The 18,370-nt window shown below is 40.0% G+C and overlaps 1 protein-coding gene across 1 annotated transcript in view; it reads right to left on the bottom strand.

Moving 5' to 3' along the window:
* Nucleotides 1–12,375, bottom strand: part of LOC109926723 (eosinophil peroxidase-like) — a 93,352-nt gene extending 80,977 nt beyond the window's left edge. The window contains exons 1-5 of the mRNA XM_048612473.1: nucleotides 12,367–12,375; nucleotides 11,028–11,101; nucleotides 7,736–7,829; nucleotides 5,744–5,919; nucleotides 3,009–3,141 (exon numbers count right to left, since the gene is read on the bottom strand). Coding sequence (XP_048468430.1) covers nucleotides 3,009–3,141; nucleotides 5,744–5,919; nucleotides 7,736–7,829; nucleotides 11,028–11,100 — 476 coding nt within the window. The 5' untranslated portion in view covers nucleotide 11,101; nucleotides 12,367–12,375. The remainder of the gene's footprint in view (nucleotides 1–3,008; nucleotides 3,142–5,743; nucleotides 5,920–7,735; nucleotides 7,830–11,027; nucleotides 11,102–12,366) is intronic.
* Between the last annotated feature and the right edge of the window lie 5,995 nt (nucleotides 12,376–18,370).

The following is an 18,370-nucleotide window of genomic DNA, read 5'->3' as shown; positions in this document are numbered from 1 at the left end:
AAAATACTATTTCAGAATGAAGTTGATCTAAGCTCTCACCCGTATTGGGAAACAGGGATTTCTTTGAACGCAAGTTCTTTCACAGTCAATGCCATCATTGAACGTCTGGATGCTGCCAGAATGAGGGCTCAAACTCATATCGTGATCAATCCACTGACCCCACTGCATCAGCATGTGACTGATTTCTGTATCCATGACCACATCTTCATTGGGTGTTCTCAAGATTGTATTTGACACTTCGCGAACCTGGATGAGAAGCAGAACACATTCAGTACAAGAAAACAATACAAAGGTTGATCTATCATCACACCATCTTTACTGCACTCTCATCTGCTCTTCTGTGTGCTGTGTCAGTAAATAAGGGAACACTAATGAAGACTGAAACCTCATCACAGCAGCTCCAGAGACACCCAAAAGGAGGCGGCGATGTTTTTTAAACTGTCTCACAGACAGATCATTTCATGCTTCAGTCTGCATCGTGGTCTTTCCAAATGAAACTGCAAACCTGCAATCAGTTTGTACTGCATTAAGGAGCAGTATTTTGTTCTGTGCCTGTACCCTCTAGGAATTGATTTGTTTAATGCAGGTATCAGTTGTAAAGGAATGTTAAAGGATGAAAAGACAGAAATGAGCTTCATCCCATCTGACTGGATTGGATTTATCGCAAAGTGAAAGGACACTGTACTAATGCACCCACTGCTGTTCCTGGTAAGGTGGGGCTCAGGACAGTTGACAGTAGGTTTTTCAGTGAATCAGATTTATTTCTGTCTGATGTGTGAATAGTTACCAGTGGCAGAGTGAACCTTGATATTCTTTTGCCTGGAGTCCAGCCCAGTGGAAGTGAAAATCCATCTTCATAGCGAGCTGGGAGCCATCGGGTGAGTGCAATGTTGGACGATCCCAGGCGAGGCTTCCTCCTGGAAATCAGGAAAACAAAATGTTCATTTCTTTTCCCCCAGTGCACCTGATCCAGAAAGAGACCTTAGTTTGAGTGGAGCTGGCACAAATGATATTGCGATAAGTCAAGGACTGACAGCAAGTGGCTGCTGGAAGTTTTCTGTCAGAATTTTCTTTCATTTAACACAATAATTAACAAAAAAATGGCATTAAGTAAAAGTCATAAATGACTATTGTCCTTGGGTCTAAACAGCTCAGGGCTAGTTGTTATTTTGGGAAGGATTACTCACCTCACCTGACCTCCCTTTCCATTGGTTCCCCGTTCTCCACCCCTTTTCACTGATTTCCCCTTTTCACTGAAACCAATCAGCCACATACCAAACTGATTCTCAAGCCAATAACAAACATGAAGCTCGAATAAATGTAGTTTATGGCCTTTGTCTGTAACAGCAACTCATTTACTGGTGTCCAGCGTCATTAGCATTAGAATATTAGAAAATGTCATCAGTCAATTCACTCATTATCGAGGATCTCAAGCTCAGGACCAAATCCAACACGATAATCCACACCAAAACTGAAAAGAATGGGAGATGGATTGAGATAATCGAAGGAATTGACATCCCTTGATTCCAAATTGGATTTTATAATTGGGGAAAGAGTGAAAGATTTCATCATTTTGAATCTAACCTGATTTCACTGAAGTGAAAGTGTAATGGGAAAGAAGAATTAGTTAGATGCTGAATTTGGAGCTCTGAAGAAACAAAAGGACACATTAAAGGAAGCTTGAGCATTGTATTGGTAAAATGAAAACCAGCCGAAAAAGTTACCGACCAGGCAAAGGTTCAAAATGTGCCTTCAGAATAAAGAACATTGACCAGGAGTGTGACACCTGTTTGCAAAGACTAAAGTTTTATGGAAGGTCAAGAGCTAATGAAGTTAGTCTTGGCACAATCATGAAAGCCATGCTTTGTAAAAGAAACTTCAGAAATGAAGGAAATGTAGGACTTGTGTTTGAATGTGGAGGAAATTATGTGGTCAAGAATGTCAATAACTAAAGAACAATTAAAATGAAAACATCATAGAAGTCTGAAAATCTTTGTTAGTTTTAAAAGAAATACGAAGAAGCTGCAGCCTGAAATCCACAGGAGCAGGTTGATAAGGCAGGGAAAGGTCTCCAAGCTGTGGAATTCCCCTTCCTAAAACTTCCGGTCACTACCTCTCTTCCTTTTTTCCATTTAAGGTTCTCCTTAAAACTTAGATTTTTGAACAAGCTTTTGATCACCCAGTTTCTAAATTTGCATACATAATGTTCCAGTGAAGGAACTTGTGATGTTTCTTTACACTTTGCCTTTAAGACAATTCACCTTTAAAGATTCCATGAGCTGTTTGTATACAATGTTGCGACTCTGCCTGCCAGTTTTCTCCTAGGGCTTTACAAGTTGCACACACTAAAATCAATTGCTCTCCTGTAATGTCTGCTTTATAAGTTATAATGTGTTTGCTATTTTAAATAAACAAACAGACTGAGTTAATTAATCCCTGACAAGCCATTAACCATTAGATTATTGTCTTTAATTTGACAGTTTGATTACATTAAAAGTGCTGATGTAAATTATTGGAGTTGCAGTTCTGTTGTTAGTTTGTTTAGGTGCTCTAGTATTTACCTAATTGTTTCCTGAGTCTCGTTCAAAGTATATTGACTATAGAATCTGCCATAGACTTAATTGGTCCACAATAATAATAATAACCCATATTCATTTAATGAAAGTTTTAAACTTAATTCTCTAATTATTCAGCAACTTTTTTTAATGCGCTGGGACATATCCTAATGCCTTTGAGGTCATTTGTCATTATTTAAGACAAAAGGCTAATCTAACTGGGTCAGGAATTCTTAACCAATCATCACATGGAAATGCACAGAAATATGGTGTTTCATGTGGATCTGTGCTTTCTTCACTGGGTTCTTGAAAAGAATTAGCCGCATTATTTTCTGGACTCAGGTCACAGTTTGACTAATAAATATTAGAATGATGATAGATTTAGTCATTTTTTTTTACAGTTGGTAGTTGATTATTGAAGTAGAAAAAATCGTTGTCACTAACAGTTCCTACCTGTTGTTGCACACAGAGGTGAAGGTCCTGTATCGGTCTGTAAAACAGTCGTATTTACAGAGTGGGGGCTGACGTACAGCTAGACAGCCTGTGACACGTGCAACGGCATCCAGGTCACTTGGTGTTAACAGATCTGCAGGAAACACACCCACTCGTTAACCAGTTCTGAGCTTCACACAGTAATTACATCAATTGGGCAATATTCTGACTTTCTGATACATCAGGGGCAGCAACAGGCACAGTTAATAAATTCTTGACCCAATTGTCTGCTGGTACTGATAACAAGCGTAACCTCCAGACCAAGTTCACCGATTATGGGCCTCAGCGACAACATGAAGACTTCTCAAATGTAAGGACAGGTGGTTTATTTATTATCTCACCACCATGATTTTTTAATTAGACACCAACCCAGTATCTCAACTACTTCCTCTTTCACAATGGCTTTGGTAGCATCTTCGTTTTAAACGTAGATACAAAGTGCCTGAATCATGCATGCTATCCACCTGTAAATCCCTTCATTTAATCCCTGGTAAGACCAGACCCTCGTGTTACTTTCTGAATGCTCATAGAAGAGACTTTTGGGTTCCTTTTTTGTTGGCTATCAATCTCTTCTCATGCTATCTCTTTGCTTCTCTGATTTCCTTTTTGCCATTTCTACATTTTTCAATTTCATTTGACTCTGTCTTTCATCTTCTGATGGCTCTTGCTTCGTTTGTTCTAACTCAGTTTTCTGGATAGCTGGTGTGCAGTATAGAGTGATATCAATAATGTGGGTTCAATTCCCACACTGGCTGAGGTTACTTTGAAGGACTCTTCTTCTCAATCTCAACCTCTCCCCTTGCCTGAGGCATAGTGATCCTCAGGTTAAACCACCGCCAGTCATCTCTCTCTAATGAGAGAGCAGCTCTATGGCCTGGTAAAACAATACTAACTTTATCTTTCTTTAATTCTATGTTTTCACATCAATACACTCTAACCATAATTTTGAAACTTACCTTTTCTGGCTCTGACCTCACTTAATGCCTCACAATTTCTTACTCTGCCTTTCTGGACCTTTCTGCAGTTTGGTTTCTCTCTCCCATATTGCATTTTGGTTCCCTGCCAATTTTAAACCTCCCTAATATCATTGGCAAAAGACCTGCTAAGACAAAGGTCTTAGCTGTATTGAGGTGGCTTGCACGCATCACATCTTCTTCAGAACCAGTTCTAGTGCCTCAGAAAACCAAAACTCTCCTTCCTTTCATCGTAGTCATACAGCATGGAAACAGACCCTTTGGTCCAAGGGTCCATGCTGACCATAATCCCAAACTAAACTAGTCCCACCTGCCTGTGCTTGGCCCATATCCATCCAAACGTTTCTTGTTCATGTACTTATCCAAATGTCTGTTAAACATTGTAACCGTGACTGCATCTATCACTTCCTCTGGAAGTTCATTCCACCCGCGAACCACTCTCGGTGTAAAAAAATTACCCTCAGGTCTTTTTTAAATCTTTCTCCTCTCACCTTAAAAATATGCCCCCTAATTTTGAAATCCCCGAACCTATGGAAAAGACTCCTGCCATTCACTTTATCTATACCCTTCATGATTTTGTAAACCTCTATATGGTCAATCTTCAACCTCCTATGCTCTAGTGATAAAAGTTCCAGTCTATCCAGCGTGTCCTTATAAATCAAACCCTCCATTCCCAGCAACGTCCTAGTGATAAAAGTTCCAGTCTGTCCAGCGTCTCCTTATAAATCAAACCCTCCATTCCCAGCAACATCCTAGAAAATCTCTTCACACTTTTAGTGCTGTACTCATCTGCTTTAACCATTTATCTGCTCTATTTTTATATACATTTTGCAATGATGGGTATAATCCAGAGATTACTACCTTTGAAATTCTGTTTTCCTAAATTTTCTAAAATCTGTTGCAAGATCTCCCCCATGTTGGAGAAACTCATCAGGTCTGATGACCTCTGTGGAGAGCAAGCACAGTTAATATTTTGAGTCCAGTGACTTCTTCAGAACTGCATGTTCTCATGAAGGGTTACTGGACTCAAAACATTATCTCTACTTTCTCTCCACAGATGCTGCTAGATCTGTTGAGTTTATTCAGCACTTTCTGTTTTTGGTACAGAATTCCAGAACCCACAGATGTTTGTTCTATTTCCTTTACTTATATATTGTTGGTACTGATGTAGGTTATGACCTCTGACTATCCACTGTTCTTCCATTATATGGGAGACTTTCCCCAGCTCCCAAACAGGCTGCTTCTGTGGAAGTTTATGAGCGTACAGCTTCTCACATTGATCAACAGCCAGAGCTGAAACCATCTTGTCAAATCAAAAGTCCCGTCCTAGGAAATCTACCCTGATCCTGCTCCTGCTGAAAGGACGGGACCGACTGACTGTAGAGCACTGGGGCACGAACCTGACCCAAGAAGTGAGTCTTGAACTGAGCAATCCGGTAAAATGCTGGGTAAGCTGCTGCAAGGCAGACAGTACACAGCCTCTTGGTTTACTGAATTCAATCACCACCACTAACCTGCCCTGGCTCACACCCACCCTGACCCCTGTCTGCACCACCTTCCTGCAAATGTGACTTTTCTGAGTCATCCTCACATGGCTCAGTTTGTAATGGATTTGTAAAGTCACAGTGATATCATTCACTGGTAATGATAGAAGGAGGAGACTGGGCCAATGAAACCATTTTTGTGTGTGCTCCAGCCACAGTCTCTTGTTCTCTAACTGACCTGTTGTATTCAGTGAGCGTTTGTGAACTCGATGGACGTGGTGCTGAATGAGGCGTAGTGCGTTTTCCATGTACTCCGCTGACTGCACGGCAACTCTGGTCTCTGCCATTGGGTGCTTGAAGAAACGCAGGAGGTCACCAGCCTTCAAGGATCTTTTGCTCAGCCGCTCTTTTTGGCTGGAAATTAATAGACTTAGGTCAGACAGAGAAAATGAGGAATTCAGATCCTGACTCAGGTACTCTAAGAATTGGAAGGGCAAACCAGCGTTCAGTGCAGGGCAATTAGAGTTTAAGGGTCAATTTGCTGCTGTTATACAGGACTTTGCTAAATTCACACTTCAATAACTGGTTGTAATTTTGGTTTCCTTACCTAAGAAAAAATGTACTTACCTTAGAATGATTGCAACAACCATTCAATAGATTGACTCTTTTGATAAAAGGGCTGTCCTAAAATGTGAAATTGAGTGTGTATTCATATTCTTTGGAGTGAAATGTGATCTCTTTGATACATACTCTTAATGGGGTTGACAGAGTAAGTGCTGAGAAATTAGCATTCCTGTTTGCAGGGTGGAGAACGAGGTGTCAAGTGTCCCAGTATAGTGGTGAACCATTTCAGATTGAGATGTCTTTTCTCAGCAAATTGTGAATCTTTGAGACTCTGTACTCTGAAGACAGTGGATGCTCAGTTGTTGAGACATTTAAGACAGCAACCTGCAGATTTTTGGACATGGGTAATCAAGGGGCATGGAGATAGCAAGTGAAAGTGAATTGGATGTAGAAGTTCACCTTAGTGAGTTGAGGGAGCTCATGGCCTCTCTTGAAACTAATAGTTTCCCAGCACCAGACATGCAAAAAGAAACAAATGCCTATAATTTTCATGAGTGTTCCTCCATTGCACTGTCAAATTAAACAGAGTTTATAGTCACAAATAGGACTGATGAATAATGATACAGCAATGCTTTCTGATCAAGGCAGGATGATCTCTCCAACCAATTGTAGTTAATACAGAATAACATGAAGATGGAAAACTCGGTTCTAATCACTGACAGCAAAGCAGGTCCCTGATTTACTGGAGAATTCTTCAATTATCATTATTCTGGCTGTGAATAGTGGTGTAATTGTACACAGCCATAAACATTTAAAGAGTGACTCTTTACTTAGAGTGAAGTTGGGGTGAGTTGAACTGTAACTGAGCAAATGCCCCTCATCATGCAGAGACTCATACACCATAAACATAGAATGGGAATCTGCTTTGGAGGTCAGTATGCCCAATATATAGTGGTCCAGTGTTCTGGAAATTAAAATTTATTGCTGGAAAGTCAGCAATGTTGAAAATGAGATATTCTGACTTCCTCATCTGATGGAGCATCTTTCAATGCAAAAATAATTACCCAAGCAAATCTTTTTCATCACATAAGTTTTGTCCAGAACACTTCCCTATCAAGCCAAAGATAATTCTCTGGCCAGTATGGGCCAGTTCACAAAATTGACAATTCTTATTGTGTTAGCCAATACAGTGAGTGTGAGCAGATTATTCGACAGTGCAGGCACTTTTTCCAGTCCTGTTCTTGCCCAGTATCCTCATTATTCCCAATGTTGCTAGTATCTAACAGTTACCAGAAATGGAAATCCTAGCTGGTTGATAACTAACTGAGTCTGTGTCATTTTATTGGTTGTGTTTCCTGCATAGTGATATCAGCAGTTGTACCTGGGGCCTTCCTGGTCTGGATTCTTTCAAGATTCAGGAAAACAACTTCGGGAATTCATTCTCTGCAAATCTCCCCAACCCAGTTACAGTCCTGTTTTAAATGTTTAATGTCAATATAAAGAGAAGAGCTTTAACCATGCACCACACCAGATCTTTGAATGAACTAGCACAAAACAAAAACTGTTCTCATCATGAATATAGTAGTCCTTATTCCATGCAACTTTAATGAGTTGAGCTTTCCGTGGAGAACCCAACATGACACTGTTACAGAGGCAAAGAACCTACATAATTCGGGTCTCCTTATAAGCGTTGTCCACGAGTTCAATGGCTTCACGTACAGCTCTTTGTATAAATGGACTTCCCAGGAATTCGTTGTCACCTTCAATAGAAACAACAACTTTCAGTCACACATGCTGAGAAAGGACAAAGGCAGCTCCAATCTGAAATTTACTTCATAAGGAGAGAGATAATGCAAATGGAACTATGAGATTGCATTGACACTTTCTGGATTAAGTAGAGGTGGAGGATTGAACAAAAAGCTGAGTACATGAAGCCACCTATAATAACACGAAACAACTGATTTTTACTGTTCTCAATTTTTTTTTACATTTTTCCAACATATACCTGGATGGAAAATGAGAACAAGTAACTTGTAGTCAAGCACATCACTTAAAATGGTACATTACATCTTAGTCTTTCACAGGCAGAGAAACAGGAGAGACTGAGACAATCAATGAAGATGAAAATGAAGGTTTCTAAAGATTGAGCTACATCCATCATCAGTATTCTTAACTTCCTGCACCCTCCCAAAGAATTGCAATTCCCTCGTACTCAATTATTTCTTCAAAGGGAACCTGGCATAATTTGCACAAATAAAAGAAAACTTTTCAAACACAGAACAATTTTGATGAAGAGTCAACAGACTCAAAAGTTTGTTTTCTTCGCGTGGATGCTGCCAGACCTGCTGAGTTTCTGCAGCAATCTCTGTTTTTGTCTCAGATCTCCAGCATCTGCAGTTCTTTGTTTTGGAAAAGCTTTTCTTTGTCTCACTTTAATACAGGGAACTTGCAGGAAGAGATCAGCCATTTTAATGACATGCAGCTCCACAAGACTCTATTACTCATTGACCAACTCTGTTATGGTGTCTTAACCACGCCAGTCTGGCTGAAGGCACCCATTTTGCAGGAAGTTGCTTGTTGGGGCAGAAGTAGTGACACCGGGTAAAGCAATGAATGCTAATTAGAATGAGAAAATGAGAATGGATACGCGTTAATCCTCAGTGGAAGGCTTGCACTAAGAAACCGAGTAACTCACATATCAAGGACTCACAAGTAGGCTGTCAGTTCTTCAGTCAAATGTAAGAAGTCTACCAGTTTAGGAATAAATAGCACTCTTTCTGTTTATTTATCTGGTTCCATTGGATGAGTATGATTTTTGAAACTCTCCTTAACTTCCTGATAGCTCGGTGAGCAGCTGCCTGACTAAGCAGACAAATTACAATATGTGCTTAGAAGCAATCAGAAACAAAATAATTTGGATCAGTGTTGACTTTGACTGATGCAGGCAGTATTGTTCCCTATTTATAAATGACGTTTAGGCCTTCAGCCAGAAGATGATAGGTTTCTCCATTAGCCTCTGGTGAAGGCACAACCTGTGAGGTTTCAGACTAGGATCATATAATCCAGTTTAGGGCAGATGATGGCCGAGTGGGATTTTCACAGGAATATTAATCCAGTGATACTGGTAATGTGCTGGGGACCTGAGTTTGAATTCTATGGCAGATGGTGGCATTTGGATTCAATAAATATCTGTAATTGGAAGTCTAATGGTGACCATGAAATGGTTGTCGGGAAAAAAAGACCCATTTGGTTGTACTTTAATGCTGTCCTTGCCTGGAGGGGCCTACAGACCCACAGCAATGTGGTTGATACTTAACTGCCGTCTGGGCCAGTAGGGATGGGTAATAAATGCTATTCTAGCCAGTGGTATTGGCAGCCTGTGAATGTATAAGGAAAAAATACTTCCAGGTTCTCATCACTTCCTGAAATGCAGGACAGAAACAGCAGCATTCCCTGTGAGCAACTCCAATGGTGTTACCAAGAGATAAGCTGCACCAGTCAAATACAAACTGCCTTGAATTTCTTTACAATTTCTACTTTCCTGTCTGTAAATTATTGCATCTCCCCACTGCAAATTTTGGCTTCACCCACCTTCACTACAAATTACAGCTTATTACCCCCTCCACTAACAATTCCTGTTCCTCTTCGCCCCACTGTACATTTCAGATCCCCGCCCCCGACGACTCACTGACAGTTATATCTGCCCCCACTGCACTATCAATTACATCTTTGCTCCATTATCAATTACAGTTCCCCCTTCAATTGTTCTCTCTTCCAGTGTCCAGCAATTAATTGAAACCATCTACCCAGATTTATTTCTCCTGCTACAGTAATTATTTTAAATACAGTTAAAATTAATTTAGATTCAGTTAATTGATCAGCACTGGGGATGTAAAATTTGAAACCAATCATTATTGAAGCTAACGAAGTAGTGAAATCAAGAACATTGCATCACTCAATGTCCAGCCTTACCTGGCTGCAAATTAATTAGTTTAAATATTGACAAACAGTTCATTTCCTGGTAATCTATCTGTGTACTGCGGTGTAGGAGATTCTGACCTAATCAATTGCATTGACTCATGGGAGATTTTATTTTCATTATTTTCATCATGACACATGATCCTAATGAGCTTGTATTAAAACTTAAGGGTAACTGTGCCTTAGCAAAACTGGCACAGTATCTAATGTCCCCAGAACGCTTTGCAGTGGTAGCTGAAACCCTCTGCTTATGTTTGTTGTTTGCAGCTTATATTTATTTTAAAATTGATCCAATCTTTTGCTGCAAATTTTAATGTGTTTCATTAACCGGCCTAAGAATAAAGTCCAAAGAAGAGTCAGACTCAATTCTGTTTCTGTCTCCACAGATGTCGCCTGACCTGCTGGGTTTTTCCAGCACTGTTTATAATTGAAATGTCCAGCATCTGAAATGTTTTGCATTTATCAACATAAGCAATTTACTTTAGGAAGATGTTTTTAAACTGAGAAATAAATGATGAGCCCATGTGAATTTTGGAGAGAGTCAAGTGAAGTTCCCCTGTTATTACCTAACGTTAATTTCTGGCTTTGCTGTTCATGTCTTTGCTCTAAATTCACTCAATATCTGACTGTGAGCAACTTCCTTTGACATATCCAATAGAACAAGACTGTGATTTGTTTAACATAGGCTACCATGAAGTTCTTCTGTATCATTAACAAGATAATCTCTTATTCTGTTTATCTTACTCTGTCTATACTCATTCTACATTGTAGGCAATGCTGTGACAAATGGTAAGAATGGAAACAAGCACCAATGCACCACATCATAGAAAGTCTGCCCTGTATCTCAACAAAACTCTACAGCCAGTCTTGGTATCATCTAGTCTTTGGTGAGGTCAGGTAGGCCTGGAGAATCGGACTCAATCTCTGCTTCTCTGCCAGGTTACATGAGAAAGATTTGAATTGCCAGTTCTGTCTCTTACCTGCATGAACTCCACCAGTCTGAAGCAGGAGGAATCCAGTGAGCAGCACACTGAGGGACCACAGGCGTGCCATTCTGAAAGAAACACATTACACGAGTCATGAACTGAGAGATCCATATAAGGCTAGAAGCCTTAAACAGTGATCATTAAAGTTCCAGAAGACTATTATTACGAAATCTGATAGGAAACACAGAAATATATAGTGGCACGAAATTAAGGTGTTTGGTAAAATTCCATGACTAATTTAAGTTGATTGGTAAAAGAACCATGGCGACATGAGGAAAATTTTCTTTTATGCAGCGAGTGGTTAGGATCTGAAAGGTATAGCTTGAGATGGTGTTGGAGGCACGTTTAATTGCAGCTTTCAAAAAGGAAATCAGAAAAGCAGCTGGAGACCAAAATATTGTAAGGTTATGGGGAAAGAGCAGGAGAGTAGGACTAGGTGAACTGGAAACAGTTGACAAGGCCCCACTAAACCAAATGCCACCCTTTGGTACTGCAACTCTTCTATGATTCTATAATGACTAAATATCTGAACGTGTCAGATTTTGAAATCAGACCAGGGCCTGGACAAATTTTTACCACAGTTTGCGTAGTACTCCTGCTGTTTTTTTAACAATTCTGATATAACAGTATATTAACTCCGAAATTCCCCTTCAGTTTTCTGATCATCTTTAAACAATCTGCATGATCTGACATTGTTCATTCTCAACCTTATCCCCAATCTATTAACTTTTACAGGACATGGAAGTTGCAGCATCCTTGGGATTGGTATCCAAGTGTAGCATGATTTGAGAGACAGATATACTTAAAACCAGGAGTCAGGTATTTAACAGAAAAAAAAAGGGCTAAATTCAAAAAAACAATTCAGAAAATCAACTGCTAGGAAGCTATGGATGAATGATAAGGTTAAGAAGGAATTATACATTTCTAAATACGCATGTTTAAACTGACCAAATGTAGTCTTAAATTATCAAATCAAAACGGAAACAGAGAGCAGAAATGACTTGTACAAACTCAAGAGGCAGTAAAAGAAAACACTTAATTTGGATGATTACAAGTGTAGCTAGAAATACATGGAAAAAGAGTGGTCAGAAAAGCAAAGCAGACCACAGCTAAAAGCACAGCAGCAGAGACTAAACAGAGAATAAGAAATTATTTCAGTACTACATAAGCCAGAGAGAACCATAGAAGAATAAATCCTAAAACGATAGAAAGAACTTAAAACTTAGATTGAATATAAAGTAGTAAATATGCTAAATTTCTATCTCTCCAAATGTCCAAAAGAGAAGGCATAACCGGTATGTTCTCCTCAAATGGAGAAGGTTGTCACACTAACCTTAGGACCTCCAGTTCCTGCTGTATGAATATTTCTGAAATGCAGCTTTATATATGATTTCTGTAATTTAAACATTTGCATAAAATGTTCATTCTTTCCAGTTTGACTAGATTCTAAGTTAATTTAGAAATCATACAAATTAATTAAAATATGTACTATTACTTATCTCTCGTGGAATGAGGATGCTTCTATTTTAGGCACATATAATTAAAGCAAATGTATTCTGCACAAAAATACTTGGAAGGATTGTATATTATTTTTAACACTTTCAGCTTCAGAACCTTGCATTAGTCACCTCAGATTAAGAAAAAAAGTTATTGTCTGACTATGACAAGGTCGAAGGAACGTCAGGATGAAGTATGGCTGGTTATATGAGGATTATTCTCATTGGCTTCTCTCCTGTGTTGATGTTTCTTCAGTTTATCGGAACATCGGGAGAGAATCTAATTAAGGGTATGAGCCATAAGGGATATGTTCTGCTTGGAGTTTAGCAAAGCTTTGACAAGATTTCAAGTGGAGATGGTCAGGAAAAGTAAATCAGTGGGATCTAATAGGAAGCATCAAACTGAATTCAAAATTGACTTGGTGCTAGAATATACGGATTGATAGTCAACAGGTGAATTAGTCACTTGAAAGCTGGTCCAGTGAGGTTCAGCAGTGATTAATTGTAACTCACTTGCTTTTGTTGTTTTATATCAAAGTTTTAGGGACAAATATAGAGTTCATGATCCATAGCTTCGAGGGCAAAACAAATTTTGCTTATGTGATTCATTGTGCAGAAGAAAAATGTAGACTGCAGGAGGCAGTTTGAAAGCTCTAGACAGCTTGGGAGTGGGGACAATGAGGTGGGTACCTCTGAGTGACCATCTACCTACACTAGGCCTAGACCCTTGGTCGTGCACAAATTGGTGCAGATTGAGGGAGCTACTGCTGCCAAACTGACAACATACCCACACTGATGTACTAGTCAGGTAGACTGACACTTTCACATTCATCCTGGAACTGAAACAATTGCACCTCAGATGGGCTGAAGGAACAAAGTGGTCATTAATTGACAACTTAAGGGCACCAATTGGCAGCGTGGTAAGAAATTTAAACTTGGGCCTTTTCAGCCAAAACTTGATTTGGAAAGGCTCAGGAATTTGGGCAGCTTCTGGTCTGGTGCCATCACTCATAATTAATTTCACTTCCTGTTTCCAGACAAATCACCTCCAGGGTCGGAATATTGCACCCATTGTCTGATGTGAGATTCAGCACATGAAATGCACGAAGGTTATTTATTCCACAAACTTGAAATCTTTATAAATATCAAGGGAAGCACTAATTTTCAAGAAAAGAATAGACATTCATGGCTAATGCTCCAGACCGACTGTCAAAATCTTAACTCTTAATATTTATTCCAGAGGGTTCTGTTGGAAGAGCTCCTATTACTTATACCCTTGAACAAAAACCCAGACTTTAGAAATTACTGACACAAAAACAGAAATTGCTGGAAAAGCTCAGCAGGTCTGTGGAAAGAAAGCAGAGTTAACGTTTTGGGTCCAGTGACCCTTCCTCAGAACTTACTCAGAAATTACTCGTTAGGACACACCTAGAGAGTACTTTATAGAGTTCGATCACCACCATACATGACAAATGCATTCTCATTGGATAAGGTACAAAGAAGATAATAGAGTTTGTCACAGCCATAGTGGGTAAAGTGCACTGGGAGCCAAAACCCCTCTTTCCCACAAGCCATCACAAACAATAAATATGAGCAAGTAAATACCAGAATGGTTAGTACCTGACTGGGACCACTATCTAAGATAAAAGAAACTCACACCAGGCTTTATCAGTTAGAAAGGAAACAAAAACATATTTATTATAACAAATTTCTCATGTAACACATGGAAAAATAGAATTTTCAATATTAATATACAAACTCAAACTTTATCCCCTTTAAATCTAAACAGACACATTCATTCACAAATCAGAGTTATAAGACAGTCAAGATGAATAGTCTTTTTATGAACGTCTTGGATGAAGAAAATATGGGTAAAAAGGCCCAAAGTTTACAAATCTGACACAAATTCAAAAGAGGACATGTAATGACTTTCTTACAGTCTTTTATTTTGGTTTTTGGCAATGATATCATGCTGTCTTTACTGTGGTGATCCTCAGTATGGTAGCTGGTCAGTTGGTCCGAGTTCTTGATTTAAGTTAGAAGTTTTCTTTCTTTGAAAATTATTTCTTCTCCAGTTAAAGAGGGAAAACGAGTGATTTCAGTCACTGACAGTCTTGAATATCTGTCTTCAAACTATTGTCTCTCCTCTCAGTTCAGTGACAAATTCTCACTTACAAGCAATTCAAAGTGCTCCTTTTTCCCTCAAAGTCACCCTGTTCTGCTGTGTCCTAAAAAAAATATAAAAATCCAGCTTTTAGCAAGATTATACTCTCTGGAGTAACTATTAAACACCCACACAATTGCTTCAGGTTGTGATAAAACAACTGATGATCTAAATTTCCATCTTCTGGTTTAGATTTCCAAATAAAATATGTGTGGTCCTTACTAGCTGAGCATTTTTAGTAAGACCACAGTTATTTGGAGCAGTAATGATTGGATGGAGATTTGTTTGAAATATAATCCATTATGAGCAGTCAAGATACAATACATAAGAATGAATAAAGACAGAAGTGTTAAAAATCCTCTTCAACCTGAATCATCAACTTTGTTTCTCATTCGGCAGAGCATTATGGAGAAGTGTTTGCCCAAAAGATCCTGGGTTCTGGGAGTCACTGCCTCAAAGGGTTGTAAGGGCAAAAGCTTTCATGGAATTTCAAAAAGCCTTGGATTGGAACTTGAAGTGCAGTAACCTCCATTTCTAAGAGCTAGAAACTGGGATCATGTCAGCAAGTATCACAGAGCTATTACAGCACAGAAAGAGGCTGTTCAGCCCATGGTGATAGCACTGGCTCCATTCTCACATTGACACAGTTGGCTGAAATGCCTCCAGTGTGCTGTGAGTTTTCTATGATTCCATGCTGATTTGCTCCTTCCTGCCACACTAAACCCCAGAACTTGGGAGGTATATGAAATAAACATTTTACGTTAGTTTTTACTTTGAAGAAAGAAATGGAGACTAGAGGATTCTGGGAAATAAATACTGGTGTTTTAAAACAGTTCACATTATAGAAGGGGAATTGCTGGATGTCTTAGAGAATATAATGGTGGATAAATGTCTGAGGCCTTATCTAGTGTATCCCGGGAAAGGTAAGGAGGCAATTGCAGGGCCCCTTGCAGAAATTCAGGGTAAGCTTGACAATTGGATACATAATTAGCTTGACGTCAGGAGACAGAGATTGGTGGCAAAAGGTTGTTATCCAGGCCAGAGGCCTGTCACCAACAGTTCCACAGGGATCAGTTCTGGGTCCACTTTTGTTTGTCATTTATATAATTGACTTGGATGACAATATAGAGAGCATGGTTAATAAGTTTGTGGATGACACCAAAATTGGTGTGAAGAAAGTTTTCTAAGATTACAAAAGGATCTTGATCAAATGGGTCAATGGGCTAAAAAATGCCAGGTGGAGTTCAATCTAGATACATACAAGGTATTGCATTTTGGTACAAGAAACAGGGGCAAGACTTACACAATTAATGGTAGGGCCTTGGGTAGTGTTGAAGAACAGAGAGACTTAGGGATTCAGGTGCATAATTTTTTGAAGTTTGCATCACATATCGACAAGATGGTTAAAAAGGCGTTTGGCACACTTGCCTTCATTGCTCAGCCCTTTGAGTTTAGGAGTTGGGAAATCATGTTGAGGTTGTACAAGACATTAGTGAGACCTCTTCTGGAGTATTGTGTCCAGTTCTGGTCGCCCTGTTATAGGAAGAATATTATTAATCTAGAGAAGGTTCAGAAGAGATTTACCAAGAAAGGCTGGGATTTTTTTCACTGGAGCATAGGAGCTTGAGAGTTGACCCTATAGAAGTTTATAAAATCATGAGTGGTATACATAGAGATAATGGTAGTTGTCTTTTTCCTAAGATGGAGGATTTCAAGACTATGGGCATATTTTTAAGGTGAGAGGAGAGAGATTTAAAAAAGACATGAGGGGAACATTTTTGACACAGGGTTGTTCGTGTGTGGGATGAACTTCCAGAGGAAATAGTGGATGCGGGCACAGTTACAAAATTTAAAAGGCACTTAGGTAAGTACATCAATAGGACAGGTTTGGAGGGATATGGGTCTGGAACAGGCAGATGGTACCAGTTTAATTTGGGATTATCTTCAGCATGGACTGGTTGGACTGAAGGATCTGTTTCCATGCTCTGTGACACTATGACAGTATGCTCCAGGTCGGCTTTTCCAGAAAATAAGGTCTCAGGTTTTGGTGGCCCTAGAAGCCGGAGATTTGGCAAGGCAATGTGGTGATCCTTTCCCAACACCCCAGCCATATTCCTCTTTGTGACCTGAAAAATAGGGTTACTTGAAAAAGTTTATAGTAAGTGTTAGTTTAGAATTCTTCCAAGACCAAGTGTGCTGCAATGGACCCTACTGGTTCAATACACCTTAGCTCTGGTAGAGATCAGTTCACTCCCCAAGTCCCTGAACAGCATTGATGCACAGAGGGATGTTGGAGTTCAAGTTCATAGCTCCCTGGAAGTGGCCACACAAGTAGGCAGGGTGGTAAACAAGACATATAGCATGTTTCCCTTTATGGGTTGGGGAATTGAGTACAAAAATCAGGATGTCACATTGCAGCTTTATAAGACTTTCGTTAGGCTGGGCTTAGAGTATTGTGTTAAATTCTGGTCACCACATTATAGGAAGGATGTGGAGGCTTTGGAGAGGGTGCAGCAGGATGCTGCCTGGATTGGAGGGTGTGAGCTAAAAGGAGAAGCGAGAAAAACTGAGGTTCTTTTCTCTGGAGTGGAAGGGGCTGAGGGGAGACATGATAGAAGTCTATAATATTATGAAATACATAGATAGGGTTGATAGACAGAATCTTTTTCCCAGAGTTGAAATGTCTAATACAAGGGGACATGCATTTAAGTTGAGAGGAGGAAAAAGTTCAAAAGAGATGTGAGGGGCAAGTTTTTACACAGAGAGTGGTAGGATTCTAGAATGCAGGGGTAGTGGTGGGGTCAGATATGATAGGGGTGTTTAAGGGACTTTTAGATAAGCACATGAATATGTAAGGAATGGAAGGCCATGGATAAGGGTAGGCAGAAGGCATTACTTTAATTTAGCGTCATGTTCAGCACAACATTGTGGGCTGACGGGCCCATTTCTGTGCTGGGCTGTTCTATATTTTATATTCTAAATTATTCTATTGACAGATAAAGGCAGACTTAGCCCTCAAATGCAGGAGGGACAACTTTAATTTTAAGTCAGGAAACTTCCTGGGTTTCCAGCTCGATGTGAAGCGCAGTTTTCACAGGTTTGCTTTAGCGACCATTCTGCAGTTCGCGGCAAGGGAAAGTTGGAAATGAAGGCACGACAACATGAGAGTGGGTCATATCGTGGCCTGAGTGAGCAGCCATTTCTGAGCCTGTTGCCTGTGCATGGCCTTCAAAACTTGAGGGGACATTCATGTTCAAGAGTGGTTTGTGCAAAGGCACTGGGTCTCAGGGTTGGGAAAGATTGGTTCCAAAATTGTTATCACTGCTCTGCAATTTTTTGACGATAATTTTGCAGATGTTGCACTCAGTTAAAATGTTTCTCTACTGCTAAACCAACTACACCACTGCAGCTGTGCTTCACCACGATGCTGCCACTGGCACAAAGAGTTGCCACTCTCTGGTGCCGGCTTGCCTCCCCCCAACACCATTGCCACCATGAGTTCAAGCTGATCCGACCTCATTGATGCAGCCACATCCAACGCCACAGGGTCCTGCACTGAAACCAAACTTGCTGCCGTTGCCGCCTCCACCATCAGGCACCCAGGCCTAGCTGCAGACCTGAAGCCTTGGCTCAGCCTGTGAGTCTGGACCAGGGGATTAAGCCTGGGACCTGCTCCT

The sequence above is a fragment of the Rhincodon typus genome, chromosome 26 (assembly GCF_021869965.1).
Source record: "Rhincodon typus isolate 14 chromosome 26, sRhiTyp1.1, whole genome shotgun sequence".
Lineage (NCBI taxonomy): Eukaryota > Metazoa > Chordata > Chondrichthyes > Orectolobiformes > Rhincodontidae > Rhincodon > Rhincodon typus.
The sequence above is the reverse complement of the archived record's forward strand: the minus strand, read 5'-3'. Positions and strand labels throughout refer to the sequence as shown.